This window comes from Prunus mume, linkage group LG7 (genome assembly GCF_029339155.1).
Source record: "Prunus mume cultivar Tortuosa linkage group LG7, ASM2933915v1, whole genome shotgun sequence".
NCBI lineage: Eukaryota > Viridiplantae > Streptophyta > Magnoliopsida > Rosales > Rosaceae > Prunus > Prunus mume.
Window position 1 is genome coordinate 8,005,172 of NC_142704.1, and position 19,484 is coordinate 8,024,655.

General features: G+C 38.8%; 1 protein-coding gene and 1 long non-coding RNA gene across 2 annotated transcripts; both read right to left on the minus strand.

Annotated features, from left to right (window-relative positions):
• Positions 1–6,236, minus strand: LOC148915372 (uncharacterized). The gene is made up of 6 exons (XM_089041898.1): positions 4,876–6,236; positions 3,657–4,666; positions 3,464–3,569; positions 845–1,159; positions 392–763; positions 1–237 (listed from the first exon to the last, which is right to left on the minus strand). Exons 1-6 carry the CDS (start codon positions 5,155–5,157, stop codon positions 1–3), a joined length of 2,322 nt encoding a protein of 773 aa, XP_088898024.1. The 5' UTR covers positions 5,158–6,236.
• A 4,783-nt stretch (positions 6,237–11,019) lies between these two features.
• On the minus strand, positions 11,020–11,909 carry LOC148915373 (uncharacterized). Its single transcript, XR_016128487.1, has 2 exons — positions 11,666–11,909; positions 11,020–11,397 (listed from the first exon to the last, which is right to left on the minus strand). It is a non-coding gene; the product is annotated as an uncharacterized LOC148915373 (long non-coding RNA).
• Positions 11,910–19,484: the final 7,575 nt, after the last annotated feature.

Genomic DNA, 19,484 nt, shown 5'->3' on the forward strand with positions numbered 1-19,484 from the left:
CTAAATTTTAACCAGAACCCCCTTAAACGTAGCCTTGGTAACCCTCCCTTGGACAAGGGGAACTCCTAAATAATTCCCCATATCAACGGATTTGGTGGCACCACAAGTTAACTCAATTTGATCAACAAGGTCAGACTTAGTATTGGCAGATATGTACAACAAAGATTTCTCAAAATTCACTTGCTGCCCAGAAAGATCACAAAACTCCTCAAGAGAATTTTTCATAACCATAGCTTCCTGAGCAGAAGCCTCACCAAAAAGAATGAAGTCATCCGCAAAGAACAAATGCGAGATTAAAGACCATACCTCGCTGCTCTAACAGCTTTCCACTCCTTCTTTAACACCCTAGCAGAGCAGCAATGATGTGACTAAGCTTTTCCATACATAAGACAAAGAAGTAAGGGGAAAGAGGGTCACCTTGTCGAACACCGATTTGAGGTTTGAAACTCTCAGTAAGCTCCCCATTCAAGATAATTTTGTAAGAGACATTCTTGACACAGCTCATAATGAGATGAAGAGATGTTTCCCCAATACCAATTTCTGCAAGAGTTTGCTCGATAAAAGACCATTTCAATCTGTCATACGCCTTAGAGAGGTCAATTTTCCAAGCTATATACCCGGTTTTACCTCTTGCTCTATGGAATCTATGCAAAACCTCTTGAGCAATGAAGATATTATCTGAAATTTGTCGTCTAGGAACAAAGCTAACTTGATTGGGGCTAACAAGCTTACACATAAGAGGTCTGAGCCTTCCAACAATGATCTAAGAAACAACTTTGTATAAAGTGTTACAAAGACTAAGACGAAACTGCAGCATGCTCTGAGGATTAGTGATTTTAGGAACTAGAGTAACAAGGGTACTGTTCAAGGACTCAGGAACGGAACCACTAGAAAAACATTTAAACACCAAATCTTCAATATCCTTCTTACAAAGAGACCAATAATTATGGAAGAAAATAGCAGAGTAGCCATCGGAACCAGGAGCCTTGTAGGGACCAATAGCAAAAAGGGCATCCTGCACCTCCTTTTCAGTCACCTCCTTACTGACAGCAGCCAAATTAGCCTCAGGAATATGAGGGAAAAGCCAAATCAGGCTTCTTTCTTTTCTTTTGTTGCACAACCCTTCTCTTATAGGTGTTGTTGCCTCTTTGTACTTTGTCTGAACAATTAATGAAAGTTATCACTTCTTTTTTGCTCTAGTTCATCTCTTCCTTGTTTTCTCTTTAATTGGTGTGTGTTCGCTTGATTGGTTAGTTAATCTATTGTGGGGTTGTGTTTCAATTGTTGTTTTCTATATCTAGTATCAGAACAAATGGTTCTTGGATTAAGACAAATTCAATATATTTTGAAGAAAAATAACAAAAGATTTGATTGAAATTTGGGGGTATATATTTAGATCCAAAAAGAGTCAAGATTCTCTATCCATGTTTTTGTCTGTCCCTCCCTCTCACTATCTTAATTTTTTGACACCTAGTATCCGACTTAATCCTAAAATAACAATGTTAGACTTTAAGAAAAATAAAAATAATAAAAACTAATAATTGAAGAAAATCAAATGACCCAACAGTCATCAAAACTCTTTCGTTTGATTCTACACTAATTTTAGGCCATGGCAAATCTTTGCTTTCCCACTAGAGATTCTAATAGATATACAACAATTTTTACAACAAAATTACACTAAAAATTGGGTATGTACCTCAATCTTCAACCTCTTTCTCAGAAAGGCTTTTGGAGAAGAGTAGACAAGTGAATTCAACCTCACCATTCTTCAACCCACCCAATTGCCCAACGATGCAAATCTCATTCTTATTGAGAAAACTCTAACTCTCACCAACAACAGTGGAGGATGGGGATGGATAAATTTGGTGGAGGAAGGGAGGCAATGAGAGAAGCAGAGTAGAGAACAGGGTAATTGAGGGAACTCCAACTCTTAGCCACGTTCTAGCGATACTCCTATCAGAGTACAGCAACAATGGAGGAAGGGAATGCTGGAGACGTGAGAAAGAGTTGAGAAAAGACGCGAGGCCACTTACCAGAGACGCTAGGGTTTTTTAATTTGTTTTTTTAGTTTTTGTTGTTGTTGTTGTTGTTTTTTAAGGATTATTGAAAATATAATAAATAAAAAAATAGAATACACATGACAACATTCATTAATTGACATGACATGACACATCAACTGCCACATAAAATGGTCAGCTAAGGTGGTTCATGTTGTGTGTCTAAATACCATTACTCTTTTTGTTTATTGAGCAATGAGGTAGAACAATCATTTGTCCTCGAATTGTTTGGACTTGAAAACCACAAAGGCCAAAGTGACCAAATTGAAACAACAGGGACCTTAGTGGTAAAAGTGGAAAATCAGAATGACAAAAAGTGATTTTTTACTTTTTTTTTTATAGACGATATTCTGCTTTAATATAATCTAAACTATGGTGAGGGTGATTCAAACTCGGGTGTAGAGTGGGGATCTCTAGCCAACTTGACTAAAGCTCATGTCTGCTTTTATGTTAGTACTTTTTTGTTTTTGGTAAAAAATGTTAGGACATTCATATTACATTACATGCTAGTAGTGAATTGATTATTATAAATTATATTAGTTCCTTCCTTTTTTTTCAAAGAAAAAAAAATTATAGACATAGTGATAGGATTATTAGCACATCTGTTTAGTTTCCTATAAATGAATGAATGAATTTTTTTTGGTCATGGGCTGTCTTTTAGTCAAATAATCCTCATTTGTAAATAAGTACTGGTCCCTTTTATTACAACAAAGGCTTATTGTTTGGGAGGACTTAGGAGACATACGTATGAACTTTTTATAATGTCATTTTCTTGAGTAGCCAAGATGAAACCTGTGCGTACATCTTCATTCTTCTATGCAACGCAAAAGGCAACACACATCACATACCATGTCTTATTTTCGCACTCGTTTTGTGAATGTTTTAAAAGAAAATAGAGCTAGAGAGATCAAATGAGATGTATCATATCACTCATGATAAAGAAAGTTTGATTAATTAAACTGAATCCTTAACATACATTGGATCATTAATTCAAATATCCTTAACAAAAACAAAAGATAGCAATATCAACTGTGAAAAAAAGATAACAACCAATAAGGGGGCCAAGATGGCAGTATCTAATCAAAGAGTCAAGATTACAGTCTACCTGTAATCCCACTTCTTCTTTTTGGTTACATGTAATCCCTCCTTCCATCCGCTTTTTCTTTTTCTTTTGTTTTTAATTATTCCGCTTGCATTCTTGGGTTTTTTCTGGTTTGCTTTTTCATGATGCATTAAGGCTACTTCATGTTTGGCTTCTTCCTGCAAAACCCAATTATATTATGTGAGAAACTAGATCCAAATGCTAATAAAAACACTTATAGACATGCAAACGATTGTGTCTCTTGATTCATGGTCATTAAACAAAGAAAAAAAAAATCAATTTCATCTTAGCACATTTCTTTTACCTCATGCATCAAAGAATTCTCATCCGAAGTGGTGTCATCTTCTTGTTTTGGCTGCTTCATGCTTGCTGCACTTTTACCTTCTTCGGGTTCATAATCCCCGCACTCTCTGAGAGTCATAATCATCATAAACAATAAAATCCAACGTACAAATTAATGTAATGATTAAAACATGAGAAATGTGAAGAAAATTTACGGAGTAAAGCCGAGTGTAAGCATGAACCAATTACGGACATCGATTTTTACACGAAGAACAGTTGAATGTAAGGTCTCGATCATTCCTTGAACAATTTGAAACGCGGTGATACAAAGATGTTGAACCTCATCACATTCTTTGTTAGTGCCAGTCTTAACATGAACGAAGTCTTGGTTCCCCAGATGTACCAAATAGTCAGTCACAAGTACATCAAATTGCAAAGGCGGATCAGCAATGTCAAGGCCGTACAATTTAAATTGCCGGACTAGTGAATATGCAATATCACCGTCATCAACTACCTTCCTCCTCAAGGAGTACGCTATAATCTCATCCTCCCTAAAGCGATTTAAGGCATATATAGTCTCACCTACAACCACGGCCCTCCCTTGGAAAGGAGTACAAGTGCCAATTTCAACTTGTTTCCAATTCTTTCTACCCACGTGAAAAGTAACGACATCAAAGTTTCCATGCAAGTCAGACAGTGTATACAAAATAACGCCATAACCAACGGCATAACCAGTTACCCCCATAGTAAACTTATAAGAAAATGGAAACGAAGGCATTTGCACCCAATCCTTCTTATCATGGTTATATTTCCCAAAGAATAAGCATGAACCTTGTACGAATTCCGTTTCGGTTTCAAGAAAATAAAGTGCGCCATATGCTGACACAACTGTTCCATGCTGCTTAAACTGTATGGTAGAAGGTGTTAAGCGATCTAATGCCCTAGTTTTTGTATCAAAGATATACCCTCCAAATGAATCAACGCAAGGTTTATCCCAACCCTCCTCCGAAAACACATATAGTTGGGAGCGGTCGAAAAGCCGTGCACCCAAATGGGTAGAACCACTAAACTTGGCTACACGTGCTACTCGTGCACCCATATCATCAACTTCTCCTCCAAATTTGAATTTCACTTCATATATGGCATCAGTGTATTTGCCCCTAAGGAAAGTTACCATTAAAAACAAAGATCTATCTTCCCCCTGATTTATCGTCGTTGATGCATTCTCAACCACGGGTAAGCTGGACAGAGAAGAGAGATATACAAAACAAGTCAAGTTAATATTCTTTCCAAACCACTTCCGGCCTAGAGAGAATTAATGATTGAACCAAGATCAAAGCTACAGAATCTACTTTTGTAAGCATATATACATACATAGCAAGGTAAAAATTTTATGTTAAATATAAATTTTTTTTAAAAAAAAAGCGAATCCACTATTAAGCCATGCACTGACCCATGTTTGCGATTGTCGGCCCTACTACAGCGTAGTAGGCGAACCTCCTTGGAAATTAATTTCTTCAAATCGATTAGTTGGATTTTCTGGGCCAAAAGCAAGGCTAGATATTTCTCGTTCTCCCCCAATTCGCGCAGAGACTTCTCCATCGCCCATATCTTGCGCAGAGATTTCTTGATCTTCGATGTCTTGGCAAGGAGCTCATCCTGGCATGAAGCCGTCGTCAAGGCATGGTCTTGACCCGAGGTGAGCTCAGCGGCCATGATATTGCAATGCTAAACTGAGGCAAAAGGGAATTTAGGGTTGGTTGTGGGTATGAAATATAAGCTAAAGCGTGTAATTTATTCAATTGATCAATATGCTTTCCATTCATCCGTAAAGTCATCTATTCATATAATGACCTAATTAATCTTGATAGGAGCAGGAAACTTTTTTTAAAAAAATTATTTTTATTTTAAGGAAGAATCAGGAAACTTTTATTAATATTATTTTAATCAAGGAAAAAACAGGAACCTTTTTATTGTTGATCAAATAAAACGCAGGAATATATAGATATATATATATATATATATATTTTTGTTGAGAGAAAACAGGAATTGTTTTTTTTTTTTTTGTGAATATGCGTATGGTATTTATATGTAGGACTTACTTTTCTATTTGGTTTCCCGTTGTTAACTGTTTGATTATTTCTTACCCTTTTTATGATTTTTTTGGGGTTCATTGGTGAGATTGGGTTTTAGGGCCAATTAAGGAAGTGGTTTAGTTCAAAGCCCTATATAATTGACCTTCTTCTTTGATTTTATTGCTTCACTCTCGTTAATCAAAGGTGTTGGTGGACTGGATCTGTCTTTGACACCATCGTTTTTGCTTCATTGTCCCAGATAATCAAAGGTTAGCTCATCTCATGCTTTCTCGGTTATATTTTAGTTTTTGTTTTGTTTTCTTTTGAACATTGTAGTAGTATTTTTTCTATTTGGTTAGAGTTGTGCATCTCAGTTTTCGTAGGATGTACACTGCTGGTTTTTATTTATTTATTTGCCTTACTCTTCTTTTTGAGCTCAATGTGTTTTTCTAAGGATACTGTTTGCAATGTGTACTTTGTTTGCTGGCTAATTAAAAGTTGCTGGAGAAGCTGCAATGTGTTTTATTAAATGTTTCTTTGTTTCTATCTTTTCTTGCAGATTACTTTCCTTGCTAAGAATTCTTTTCGGTAAAATGGATTACCTGAGAGAGTTCGACGGTTGTTGCTTCGTGGCAATAATTCACAGGACATGGTCATTGGTTCTGGGCTTTGTTATTACAGTTTCATGTTGAATAATAGAATTTCTCAAGAATTGTATGAGGGGCGTTTGTTTATACCTTCTGATCTTTGCGGGGAATTGATAGATGTGGTGTTTGTAAAAGTTGCTCGACAAGAAGATGCAGAAAGAATATTTCGAAGGACTGTCGCAGCTAATGATGGTGTTGTTTTAAAGCCGTGGAGGTATTGGTTCTCCGGAGAAAAGGAGTTGTGCAACTTGCCTAAGGATGCAGAGTTGAGGAAGGGAATCTGGACTCTATGTTATGATCGTTTCGAAAACAATCTTAAAGATTGGACGAATTTGGTGAAGGGAAATGTTGGTTATTATGATAAGCTTAAACTACCTATCAAGATTGTAATGGTTGTCGTCTTAAGGAATTTTGGCGTGATTCCATAAGGTATTTGGTTAGATTTTGTAAAAGATTTTGTAAAAATTATTGGTCATAGTTTTGTTTTAATTGTATTTGACGTAAATTCTTCATACTGTTTGTAGGGAGTTGATTAAAGGTGTAGGTCGCATACATTCTAAGGGGTCATATCTGGGTTGGGTTCGGAGAGTAATTATGTATTTATTGACAAATGTTTGAAGGTAATTAATATTAAGGGAGATTTGTATGATTATGAATTTGAAGACGGCAGTGAGTGGCAAAAGAAAGCAGATATTACGGACCTTTTAGGGATGTTGGACAACTGGTTCAAATCGATACTAACGGGGGGCAAAAGAAGTTGGCTAGAATGTCAACACTTCTTTGGTTTAGTCAACCGTGCTAAGAGAAAGAACTTGGAGTGAGTTGTCTCTCTCTTTTATTTTATTTATTTATTTTTCACTTCATTTCTTTCTTTCTTATAGGATATTGTTCTTTTTGTCTTTTCAGCTATGGTGAATTTGTGAAAAAAGTGGTGGGTCATCCGTTTTTGTTAGAAGCTGATGACAGGATGCGTCTCTTTGATGATTATGAAGCTATGAGGAATGATCGAACTACATGGTCCAACAGTAAAATCGGCGTTGGCAAGACCCGCTTTTGACAATTTCAAATCCTGGAACTCTACTTCAACCGTTAATAGCATGGATACTTCTCCCCATCAAGAAAACAAAAGAAATTCGTCGTCATCAAAAATATAAAGCTATTAACCAGTCAGAAAGGCTACCTGTCAACACTACTATTAACCTTGATAATGCAAGTCTATCAATCATAGGTTCCTTCACATAGATACCATAAACTTTGTCTGAGTAAATTCTATTCCAAGAAGTAAATTCTATTCCAAGAAGTATCCAATACTGTATACATATTATATGTGAAACGATCCGACCCAATTTCCACATTAGAATCCGGTCGAAACTGCTTAAAACTGATACCTAGTAACCGTGAGTCGTAAATGACCAAAATGCCAAAACAGAATAACATAAACCCCGAGCCCTAGCTCGTGGCTGCACCTAATAATCAGTAGGCTGCCTACGCACTTTACTGAGGGATCAAGCCACACGTAGTTCTTTCCTCTGCTCCTAGCTCAGAATCGGTTTGTTTATCAGAAACTCGCTCTAGGGCTGACATTCTTGGAGTATCCGGGACTCCGTTTTACGATCCGTCAAACACTATACGATCCTGGCCAAGTCTAGATTACTATATCCGAAAATGGTTATGATCCAACGGTTCAAAACTATTGAACCCTGAAATCATCCAATATGCGAGATCCGTTCGGGGTTCAAACATTAACCAAATTGAGATCCGCGAAGTCTTACGCTCTCGTGACGACCCAAGGATCATTCTAGAATAGAAAGTGGTCTCTACCAATCTGCCCATGCGCCGCCACATGGGCGGCAAGGCGTGGGTTGCTTGATCAATTCCTGGCGGTCTGAAAACTCCAAACCACCGGCCCAAACTCCTAAATTAGGTAAAATACCCCATTTGGAACAACTTTTGTTCTTGGACATATCCCAAAAACTGGCCGGAAATGGCCAAACAATGACCCGAAAATCTGCTGAAACCTAACTTAAACAATCGAATGATCTACGCTTGAAATCTTTGAAATCCTATCCAACCAGCAGCTAGAGCATGAAAAATAGCTAGAAAACCATATCATTCGTCCGATTTGGTGGCCGGACGACGAAGAACGAAAGGTTGGAAGTTCTCAAAATCGCCAAAGACCGCTGCTTTGTGGCGGATTCGGCGACTACGGCTGCGGATCGAGGCGGTGAAGGGCTAGAGCTAGAAGAGGAAAGTTTGGTGGTTCGTTTGGCATTGGTCTTGCCTGAATTGGAGGTTGGAGCTGAGAGAAAACAGCTCCCAAAGTCGGCTGGTCATACCCTCGAATCCGAAATTTCTGGGTTTATATAAACTGAAGTTTGAAATATTTACGGTTATGCCACTGAAATTCTTTTAATAGTAACTCCTTCGTTACAACTCTGATTTGAGTCCACTACGTGTCTACGGATTGTTTCGTCGCACTCTACGCAACAGTACAACTGAAATCCCAAAATTCATTCCCAGTTAAAAAGTCAACTTTTATACTATTAAAATATTCTAGGGGTATAGTGGTCTTTTATTGGAATAAATTAATAATTAAATATTAATTAAGGACCTGGTTGTTACAATATGTACCTTTAATACATGAAGTGGTTGGGTTTTCATTCTTGCATGTAGCTCCAACAAATTCCATTTCACAAAATTTGGGAAACTTTGCTCTCTTCCATTAATTCAATTGTGTACGCTCACAAACCCAAAACTGCACACAAAAACAGTTAAATAGAGACATTATTTAACAGATACTAAATAAGAACCTATGGATTATGTTCTTTAAAAAAGAAAAGAAAAAACAATATCAAAGAAGAGACAATGGACTTACCAATAAGCTAACCACGCAGCCACATGCACTCTCCACAGAGTTCATGTTCAACAAGGAGTTTTGCAAATACTCTTTTGCAGCAATTGCCCATGCATATGTAGGCATCTTGTCTAAATCCTCTACATATCCAATCATATTTTTCATAAGATTATTTCCACTATTATAGAAGAATAGTGTCACACAAAAATACAAACACACCAATCGTACAAAATCACTTTCTTCAACAGTCCCATGCAAATTGACCACTTTCAGTATCTGATCTTCTAAAAGCCTTTTGCTAGTAGTTTTGTAACCACCAAGTCGCCTCTCAATGAAACCATTGCCTAATTTCTTTTTCTTCTTGTGCAAGTTGATTACTTCCCCATCACATGGCAGCCCAAACAATTTCGATATGTCAGTTTTTGTTATTCGTGCAGTTCTCACCAAAAATAAATGCATTTTCACCTTTGTCAAAACATTTTAAGATAGACACAATATCAATATCAGATTTTCTATGAGCATCTTCAATAATTAGACCACCATGGTATGAACTGAACAACCCCCAAAACGGTGTTCGCCGAAAGAGCTCAACATGTGACTCCCTCACATTGGCTCTTATTCGCTCCATTACACGATGAAACTTCAACACGTCTGACCTGTACTCCAGGTTTGCAAACTCTTTCCTAGCCATGAGGATGCTACAAAGTACAAAGAAAAATTCATATCACAATCTGCGTGTAAAAAATATGTCTATTCAATTTCTCAACTTGCCATCAGACTTTCTCATAATATTATCGACAATAGGTAAAATGAGTATTTCATAGCAAACCAAATGCAAAAACAACACCACAAAAAGCAGATTGTTTCAATTGAATCATGGAATATTTATTTGAATTATGGAATCTATATATCCCATGACAAAATCTATACAAATTTATAAATAAGCTCAATCCTAGACATGTATTTATAAAAAAACCCAAACACTATTTAAACATAGAAACACACCCAAAATCAACCCCAAAATCAACAATTGTATATTTTTTGGGTGTGTTTATAAATGAGTTTTGAGTGTGTATAATGATGGGTTTTTTTATAATTTCAGCCCCCATTTTGGGTGTTTTAGTAAAACTCCCCAAAATCTATATATCTATATTTTACGCATGTACCAAATAAACCAATTAATATCTCTACAACAGGTAAGGACATGCCTGCATATGATAGTATGAAATGCATTATATCTACATTAGTATTAGTTTTAGGTATGCATTTCCTAGATAGTATGAAGAAACCCAGAAAGTATGAAACTCAGAAAATATATCTCCTTAATTTCTCAAGAGAACACGTCTGATTGACATTTGACAATTGTGTGCCCAATGTCAGAGACCCAATTCCTATTTGTTGACGATAGGTAAAATGACGACTTCATACCAAACCAAACGCAAAAACAACAACACACAAAGCAGATTATTGAAATTGAAATACATAAATTAAAGGATTAACTACACTTTAGTCTCTGGAGGTTTAGTGTAAGTATCAAAATGGGCCCCAAGGTTTCATTTAAATCAATTTCATACCCGACATTTCAAAGTATTACCAATTTACATATTGTTATATTAACCGTCAAAGTCAGACGTTAAATCGACGTAGCAGTCGTGGGACCCACTTCATAACCAAACAACATTTAAAAATATTTTAAATTATATTTTTAAAAACAGAAAAAAGAAAAATTCCCCATTCTCTCTCTCGCGCTCTCTCTCCTATCTCCCTCCCTCTCTCTGCCCAGAACTTGAAAACAGCACCACATCTCTGACCCATCTCCGATCACCTCCCCACCCAACCACCATTGAAGCCATACAAACCCCACCCACATATCCGCCCCTCTCCGACTCACTATCTCATTCTCTTCCTCTCTCACCGTGTCTGGGTTGGGTTCGCAAGAGAGGAGCCGGATTTGGGTCGTTCTAGAGACATGTGGGCATGCTTAGTATTATGGGTTTTCGGGTTGTGGAAGAGTACAAAGATTGAAGAAGAAGACAAAGGAGAAGAAATGGAGGAAGAAAGAAAAGAGGGCGCACATCAAAGGCCAAAAAAGGAGATTTTGGAGTGAAGAAATATTTGGGGTTTGGGAGATTTTGGAGAGCCCTAGGGTTTTGTTCTTGGTCCCATTTTCTGTTATGTCAGAACTCATCAGAAGAAGAAAAACAATTGTACCAATCAGATGACATCCTTCTGCAACGGAGAGATGAAGAGTGCCTGGAAGGAGCTTATATTCCTCTGCAACCTCCACCAGCCAATCCACAAGGACCGCTCTCATATTAGCATTAGCATATTTCTGAACCTTCTCCGTATAATCAGGCAACGGCCTTCTCTTTGGTTACACCTAAAGAAACCCACCCATTATTCACGGTGAGCCTAATCCCCAATTGACAAAACATTAAACCTTAATTTAGAGAATTCACAAACCTACTATACCCAGAATCTAACCAAAATCCTACCAATTGAATCTTAATGCTTTATAACCAATTTCACTATCAAAATTGAAACCAAAAACCTTTTCCCAATATCAATTTTAAGTTGAAAAGTCCAAGACTATTCTAATTATCAAATGAAGAAATCAAAATCTGAAGAAACAAAGATGGGATCTCAACTTCCCAGATCTGGACTTCAGCACCGTCGCCGTCTCCATCCTCGCCGCCATCCCCTTCTACCGCCTCTCCAAGCTCATCACCGACGCACAGAAGGAAATCAATAGCTATTTCGATTCTCTGAGCGATAATCTCCTCTTCTCCATAACTGAAGTAGAGATAGGGAGGGATAAGGAGGGAGAGACAGCCAGAACGAGAAAGGGAGAGAAATGGGTCGGATATGTGGGTGGGGTCTTCAAGTTCTGGCTGGGAGAGAGAGAGAGAGTGGGGAATATTTTTTTCTGTTTATAATTTAATAATATTTTTAAATGTTGTTGAGTTATGAAGTAGGTCCCATGATGCCACGTCAGCATTTAACGTTTGACTTTAACGATCAATGTAACGGCATATGTAAATTGGTAATACTTTGAAACTGCACTCCAGCAACCCAATGTCAGAAGACCCAATCCCTATTTTGTCAACAATTGATTTCTTGCTTTTGAACATCAAGTTCCTATCATTTTCATACCCAAAAAACTCCACATTATTGTAGCAAGAAATCTGCAGCGACTGGACGAAAATCTGGAGCGATTTGGACGGAATGAGCATGATTGTAGGAAATAACCATGAAAGCTAGGATGTCTCAGACGTGCTAAATTGTGACCATCAAACCTTCTGAGTATCTATAATATTCAAACCTAATTTGAAACCCCAACAATTCTGCATGGAAGAAGCAATGAATCAACATAGATTGGGTTCAAAGGAGAATGACTCTTTGTAGCAACGTGATTTCTGGGATATGTTTAAAATAATTTCCTTTTCTATTCAATGACAATTGTGGTAAATGGATTCAGATTATGACGTGAATCATTATTACCCAATTCAAGGGATAATGGGCAATATTGGAACAAAATATGAGGGCAAAAAAAAAAAAAATTTATATCAGAAAATATTAAAAAAGGAATGTAATCCTATGTGGCATAATAGTCAAAGGACTTGTATTGAAGTCTCCAAATCCGAGGATTAAAACCAACTTCTCAATGGGAATTTGGATCTATATCAACTTTTCTATTTTTTTAAAGATAATATTTTACTTTAAATCTAAACTATAGTTAGGGGGATTCAAACTTGGGTGTAGAGTGGAGATCTCTAGCAAACTTAACTAAAGCTCATGTCTGCTTTTATGTTAAGACTTTTTTGTTTCTGGTAAAAAATGTTAGGACTTTCATATTGCATTACATGCTAGTAGTGAATTGATTATTATAAATTATATTCGTTCCTTCCTTTTTTTTCAAAGAAAAAAATTATGGACATAGTGATAGGATTATTAGCACATCTGTTTAGTTTCCTATTAATGAATTATTATTATTATTATTATTTTTTTTGTTCATGGGCTGCCTTTTAGTCAAATAATCCTCATTTGTAAATAAGTACTGGTCCCTTTTATTACAACATTATGAACGGTATAATAATGTGAGATTTTGTAATGTCATTTTCTCGAGTAGCAAAAGGCATACACCTTCATTCTTCTGTGCAACGCAAAAGGCAACACACATCACATACCATGTCTTATTTTGCACTCGTTTTGTGAAGGCTTAGTTTTAAAAGAAAATAGAATTAGAGAAATCAAATCAGATGTATCATATCACTCATGATAATGAAAGTTTGATTAAATGAATTGAATCCTTAACATAAATTGGATCATTAATTCAAATATCCTTAACAAAAACAAAAGATAACAGTCAATAAGGGCCTAGATGGCAGTAAAATGCCTCAATACTATATAATCAAAGACGTACGGATGCCCTGCTCTGCTACTCACATTACAGGTTGTTTTCTACCACCTGTAATCGCACCTTCTTTTTTTTGGTTACATGTAATCCCTCCTTCCATCCGCTTTTTCTTTTTCTTTTGTTTTTAATTATTCCTCTTGCATTCTTGGGTTTTTTCTGGTTTGCTTTTTCATGATGCATTACGGCTACTTCATGTTTGGCTTCTTCCTGCAAATAAAATTATATTATGTGAGAAACTAGATCCAAATGCTAATAAAAACACTTAGAGACGGGCAACCAATTGAGTCTCTTGATTCATGGTCATTAAAGAAAAAACAAAATCAATTTCCTGTAAACACATTTCTTTTACCTCATGCATCAAAGAATTCTCATCCAAAGTGGTGTCATCTTCTTGTTTTCGCTGCTTCATGCCTGCTGCACTCTTCCCTTCTACGGGTTCATAATCCCTGCACTCTCTGGGAGCCATAATCATCGTAAACAACAAAATCCAACATACAAATTAACGTTATTGATGAGAACACAAGAAATGTGAAGAAAACTTACGGAGTAAACCCGAACGTAAGCAAGAACCAATTACAGTCCTCAATTTTCACGGAAGAACAATTGAATGTAAGGTCTCGATCATATGTCTTCTTCCTTCTTGAACAATTTGAAACGTGGTGATACAAAGATGTTGAACATCATCACATTCTTCGTTAGTGGCAGTCTTAACATGAACAAAGTCTTGGTTCCCCAGATGAACCAAATAGTCAGTCACAAGTTCATCAAATTCCAATGGCGGATCTGCAATCTCAAGGCCGTTCAATTTACATAGTTGGACTAGTGAATATGCAATATCACCGTCATCATCTTCTTTCATCTCCAAGGAGTATGCTATGATCGCCTCTGTCTGAAACATATGTAAGGCATAGATAGTCTTGCCTACAATCATGGCCCTCCCTCGGAAAGGAATACAAGTGCCAATTTCCACTCGTTTCCAATTCTGTCTACCCACATGAAAAGCAACGACATCAAAGTTTCCGTGCAAGTCTGACAATATACGATAATCTTCCCATGAAGCTTTTTAATTCTTTCGGGTTTCTAGGTGGTGCAATAGAGTTTATGGCTCTGGTCTTTTTTGGATCCATATCTATGTTGCCCTGATGTACTTGAAAACCAAGGAACTTGCCAGATGAGACTTCGAATGCACATTTCTTTGGGTTCATCTTTAATCCGTAGAGCCAACACATTTCCAGCACCCGTCTCAAAACCTCCTGATGGCTTCCTCTATCTTTTGACTTTACCACCAAGTTGTCCACATAATCCTCGACTTCTCTCCCCATCATATCATGAAACATTGCCGTCATAGCACTTTGGTAGGTGGCGCCAGCGTTCTTAAGACCAAATGGCATGACAGTGTAATAAAAGTTCCCATATGGTGTTCGAAAAGTTGTCTTTTCAGCATCCTTGGGCGACATTTTGATCTGATTGTAGCCACTAAACTCGTCCATAAAGGATCGCATGCCTTGACCTGAAGTTGAATCGATCAAGATATCCATGTTGGGTAGCGGGAATTAATCCTTTAGACTAGCTCGATTGAGGTCTCGGTAGTCCGTGCATATTCTAATTACTCCAGTCTTCTTTTTCACAGGAACAATATTTGCTAACCATGTCGGGTGCTTGATTGGTTTGATGAATCCAGCGGCCAACAACTTTTCAATCTCCACCTTGATTTGTTTTTCGATTTCAGGATGAAAATTTCTCCTTGGTTGTACAACAGGCTTTGTACCTAGCTCAATATTCAGTGTGTGACTTACCAAATTTGGATTGAGGCCGGGCATTTCATCTTAGCTCCAAGCGAATACATCTCGAAATTCTTTTAACAAAGATACCAAAATTCCCTTTTCCTCCTTTGTTAAGTGAACACTGATGGAGATGGGCCTTTGGACCAAGGGATCTTCACTCAAGTTGATTGTTTCCAACCACTCAGCCACCGCCATTGAACCATCTTGCATGTGCTTGGGTGCTATCATTGGTTCTTGAAAGGCATAAGGCAGAGGTGCCTTGTTATCTGGACTCTTGCAGTTGCCGGCTTGCATTGCTTCTCCTCCATACTCGGGGTTTTCCCGTAGAACACGGTCGAGCCCCTAATCTCGTCATAAGCGGTACACAATGCGTCCGTCGGGCAGCGTCACTTTTGAGCATTGGGGATGATCATATGCGTGATTCTTGACCTCCGAGTGTCTCTTTCTTTCTCGGTCAACAATGGTGATGAGCTCCTCATTGCTTAAATCGCAAATTTCAGTCCACGAAGGAAGGTAACTCCCGAAATGCTTGGATGGGTTGCTTCCAGCACCTGTGCATTCGGTGTAAAACTCTCCCTCCGAGTAGTGAGCTTCGTTTTTGTTGAACGATGCTTGATTTCCGGGTATTCGTAGCGGCCTTAGCCTAATCCTTCCTTTTACGCACTGATGATAAGTAGAGACCACAAGTTTATGCTTATTAAGCCATGGCCTCCCAAGCAAAGCATGATAAGCCACATCCACATCTACGACATAGAACTTAGTAAGTGATCGAATTGGCCCAACCTTCAAATTTACTTACATGTGCCCGACTCTTGTTTCCGAAACCGCTGACGCTTGTTATTGATTGGACAATTTTGGATAATGGAATGCCAGCTGCTACAAGCACGGACAAGGGTAATATGTTGACAGAGGAACCCCATGTCTACCAAAGCCCTTCTTATAAACACATCGTTGATTTGCCCCTCTAAATAGAGTGGCCTCTTGTGATCCGGTTATGGGACTTCCATGTCTTCATCCGTGAAAACGATAGCATTATCATTTTCCAAGAATGACCTTTGGGGTTGAGCGGTGAAGCAATGGGGATTAGATTCCGTGGAAATGTTCATGAGAGTTACAATAGCTACTTCCCTTGCCTGAGGTCCAAAACCAAGTTAGTCGAAGAGTGACTTGAACTTTGGATTTCCTTGGAGAACTTGTGAAGTTGTAGGTCCTTGCTTCAAACCTAAGTAACGTTCCATTACAGTTGCCTCAACTTCTGTAAGAGCGTGAAACGTTATAGCAGCCGTTCCTGCTGCCCAGAGGAGGTTCCCAGGCGCCGTTCTTCCGGCATGTCCAACATAAACACCTCGTTGTCTGTGCAGTCATCCCATCCATCAGCAAGCAGCCACGGCGTATTATAGCTTGAAGGTTCCGAGTATTTTCGCCCGTAAGCCTTCTCCATGTTCCCGCAAGGCTCCCAGATAGCCTCTGGTGGCTTTGGGTCATTCTTCCATGGATGACATAGTTCATCATCATCGAGCAAATCATCAGAACATGTTATGACATGCTACTTCCTTCCCCCTTCATTTTGGCAAAGGGTCCTCATCAATAGTTTGCTTCCTAGAGGGAAGCTCAAGAACTCTTTCGTTTATTTTACCATGTAAGATCCTTCTTAAGCTCTAACAGGCAGTGGTTGGATGCCCTTCAAATTGATGGAAACAACAGTACCTGAGGTCATTTTTCTCTTCTCTAGTAGGGACCTTTAGGGCCTAAGTGGCTTGATTACACCGTCAGCAATCATTGTGTCAAGGATGGCATTAAATTCTTCATCTTTGCATGGTAGTGGCATATATGTCTCCCTATCCTTGCGTTTGCGTGAATCATTGGATGACTTGTCATCTATGGCTAGTGTTTGATGCACTTCCCTTTTCTCATTCCTCCAACTTCTTTGCCCAGCTGGTTTGACCGACATGCTTGTCTTCCTTACTACTTCCAACAACCGGGAGAATTGACTAATGCCAATATTTTCCAAGTACACCCTATAATCTGCCACAATGTTGCTGATGCAAATCTCCACAAGCGCTTCCTCATCCTTTTCATCATAGCAATCCAGAGCGGTCTCGGAACTCTGCGTACAAAGTCCACAGGATCCTTCCCCTGTTTCTGGCGGGTATTGTTGAGCTAAATGATAGTGACTCTTTCTTCATGCTGGAAGTACTTCTTACCAAACCTGCTTGCCAAATCGTCCCAAGAGTGGATGGAACCTGGTGCGCATTGTATACTAGGTATAAGCGCGATCAGTAAGACTTTTTGAGAACTCTCGCAATCGAAGGTTGTAATCACCAGCATGTGGTCCCAAGGCATCAACGAAACGGTTGACATGCTTCTTCGGCCTTTCCTTCATTCCATCGAAGAGGACAAAGCTTGGCGCTTCATAACCTTTAGGGTATGGCTGCTGGAGTAGGCTTGATGGGTATGATGGCTGAGGGATATATTTCCAATCCTCCGGCTTCGACTAAGCTTTTTTCCAGCATGGCAACGACATCTTCCTGGGTAACAAAATGGTCCTTTTGTTCGGACCCACTTTCCAGCAGCAGCAGATTCTTCTTGTGGATGTTTGTCGTCCTCTTCACTTGGCTTAGAGGCGGCATTTTTAATTCCTTGATAGTGTCCATCATCTCCTTCTGGGTTTCCCTCATAGCCTGCATAACCGTAATGAGATCTGTGAGGGTGAGAGTTCCCTCACTTGTACGTTCTTGTTCCCTAGATGAGGCATTTTGCCGTGATCCAGAATCACCATGGTCGGATCCATCTTGAGAAGCCATGGTATTGCTCCTAGTCTTCTTTTTTGGAGGCATTTAGTGAAAACAGCAGCTTGATTCCCCAACAAAGTCGCCAATTTATGTAGGGGTTTTTTTGTTCCAGAGCTGACGAATGGCTTGGGCTACCGTAAGAAGAAAATGCACAGAATTGCCCCAAGTATCCGAGTTCTAGAACCAAGCTCCTAAAGGAGTTTTTGAAAGGTTTGGTAAACCTTATAAAAACACCCTCGGGTTCTTTTCACCAATTGCCAAATAAGCATGATAGATCGATTAATGGCTTAGCACGAGGAGCTTGTGGCATGGGAGCTAAGCTTTCACAAGTTTAGTGATTTGAGAGAGAAAAAAGCATGGGTTACTTACAGAGGACAGAAATTTAAACTGGGGCAAAGGAGAATTAGGAAGATTTTCACCTTAGGAAAAGAAGAAAAACAATGGAGAAAGGGGATTGGGTGGCTTGAGTGAATTCCAAGTTGCTTGACAAAGCTTGGTCAGGCTCTGGATGATGATTTTTGCTGGGTAGAAAAGGCCCTTTTTATAGCCACGAAGAACCCTAATTTTGTCTTAATTTCTCCTCTTCTTTTCATTGCTCTCTTCCACTTTATCTTCCTTAATGAATTTCTTCATCCAAGAAGCATGGGTAAGGAACCCTTTGTAGTTCCAAGGATTTGACGCAGCTGGACCTTCCCATAGGGGGAAGGCGGCACCTGCTTTCCTTATGGTTTTTCAAGACGGAGCTTATAGAGGAAAAGAAAATAGATGAAGCCTTTTATCCGATGGACACTCCTCTCACCCTCGTCGATTTCCTCTGGTCCTGTCATGGCTCCCATGTGACCGTTGTTTAGAGTTCTAACAGGAATGGGACTTAGCGCCAGACTTTAGCAAGTTGCTGGGCTGGGCTTGTACACATGGTATTAGGTCTTTTGGCTTGTTGCTTCCAGCGTGCAATAGGTTTCGTCAGCCTGCTGGAAACAGCTTTATTCTTTTAAGCATTTTATTGATGTGGGCTGGGCTACTAGGTGATTTCCTAAAGTTTTGGACTATTTTCCCTTTCTCTCATGCTAACCATGTATTTGGGTTCTAGAAACGGGCTTGAGTTTCAATGCCCCCAAGTGGCTTGAAACTTGCGTTCCCCGAACCCTCAATGAGCCTTGTGATTGTTTGTTCCCTTTCATACCACAACCTTCTCAGTAAGCCCCTATTAATTTTGTGGCTTGGGCGCACTTAAGCTAGTGGCACGGCTTGGAATTAGAATAATTCCTTTTCTTGCATGATGCCTCTATTTGTGCTCGCGTTTTATTATGCCGTGATAGACTTATAATTGGGCCAAGTAACACCGAAGAGATATGTGAGAGTGGTCTTGTAATGTTGGCATGCTCTTGGCCCCTTTGTATGTGCTTGCTTGGCATGACACGTGGCTGGTAGCTTGTATTAGCGGGTCCTACAAATTCTCTTTTGTTCTGATTAA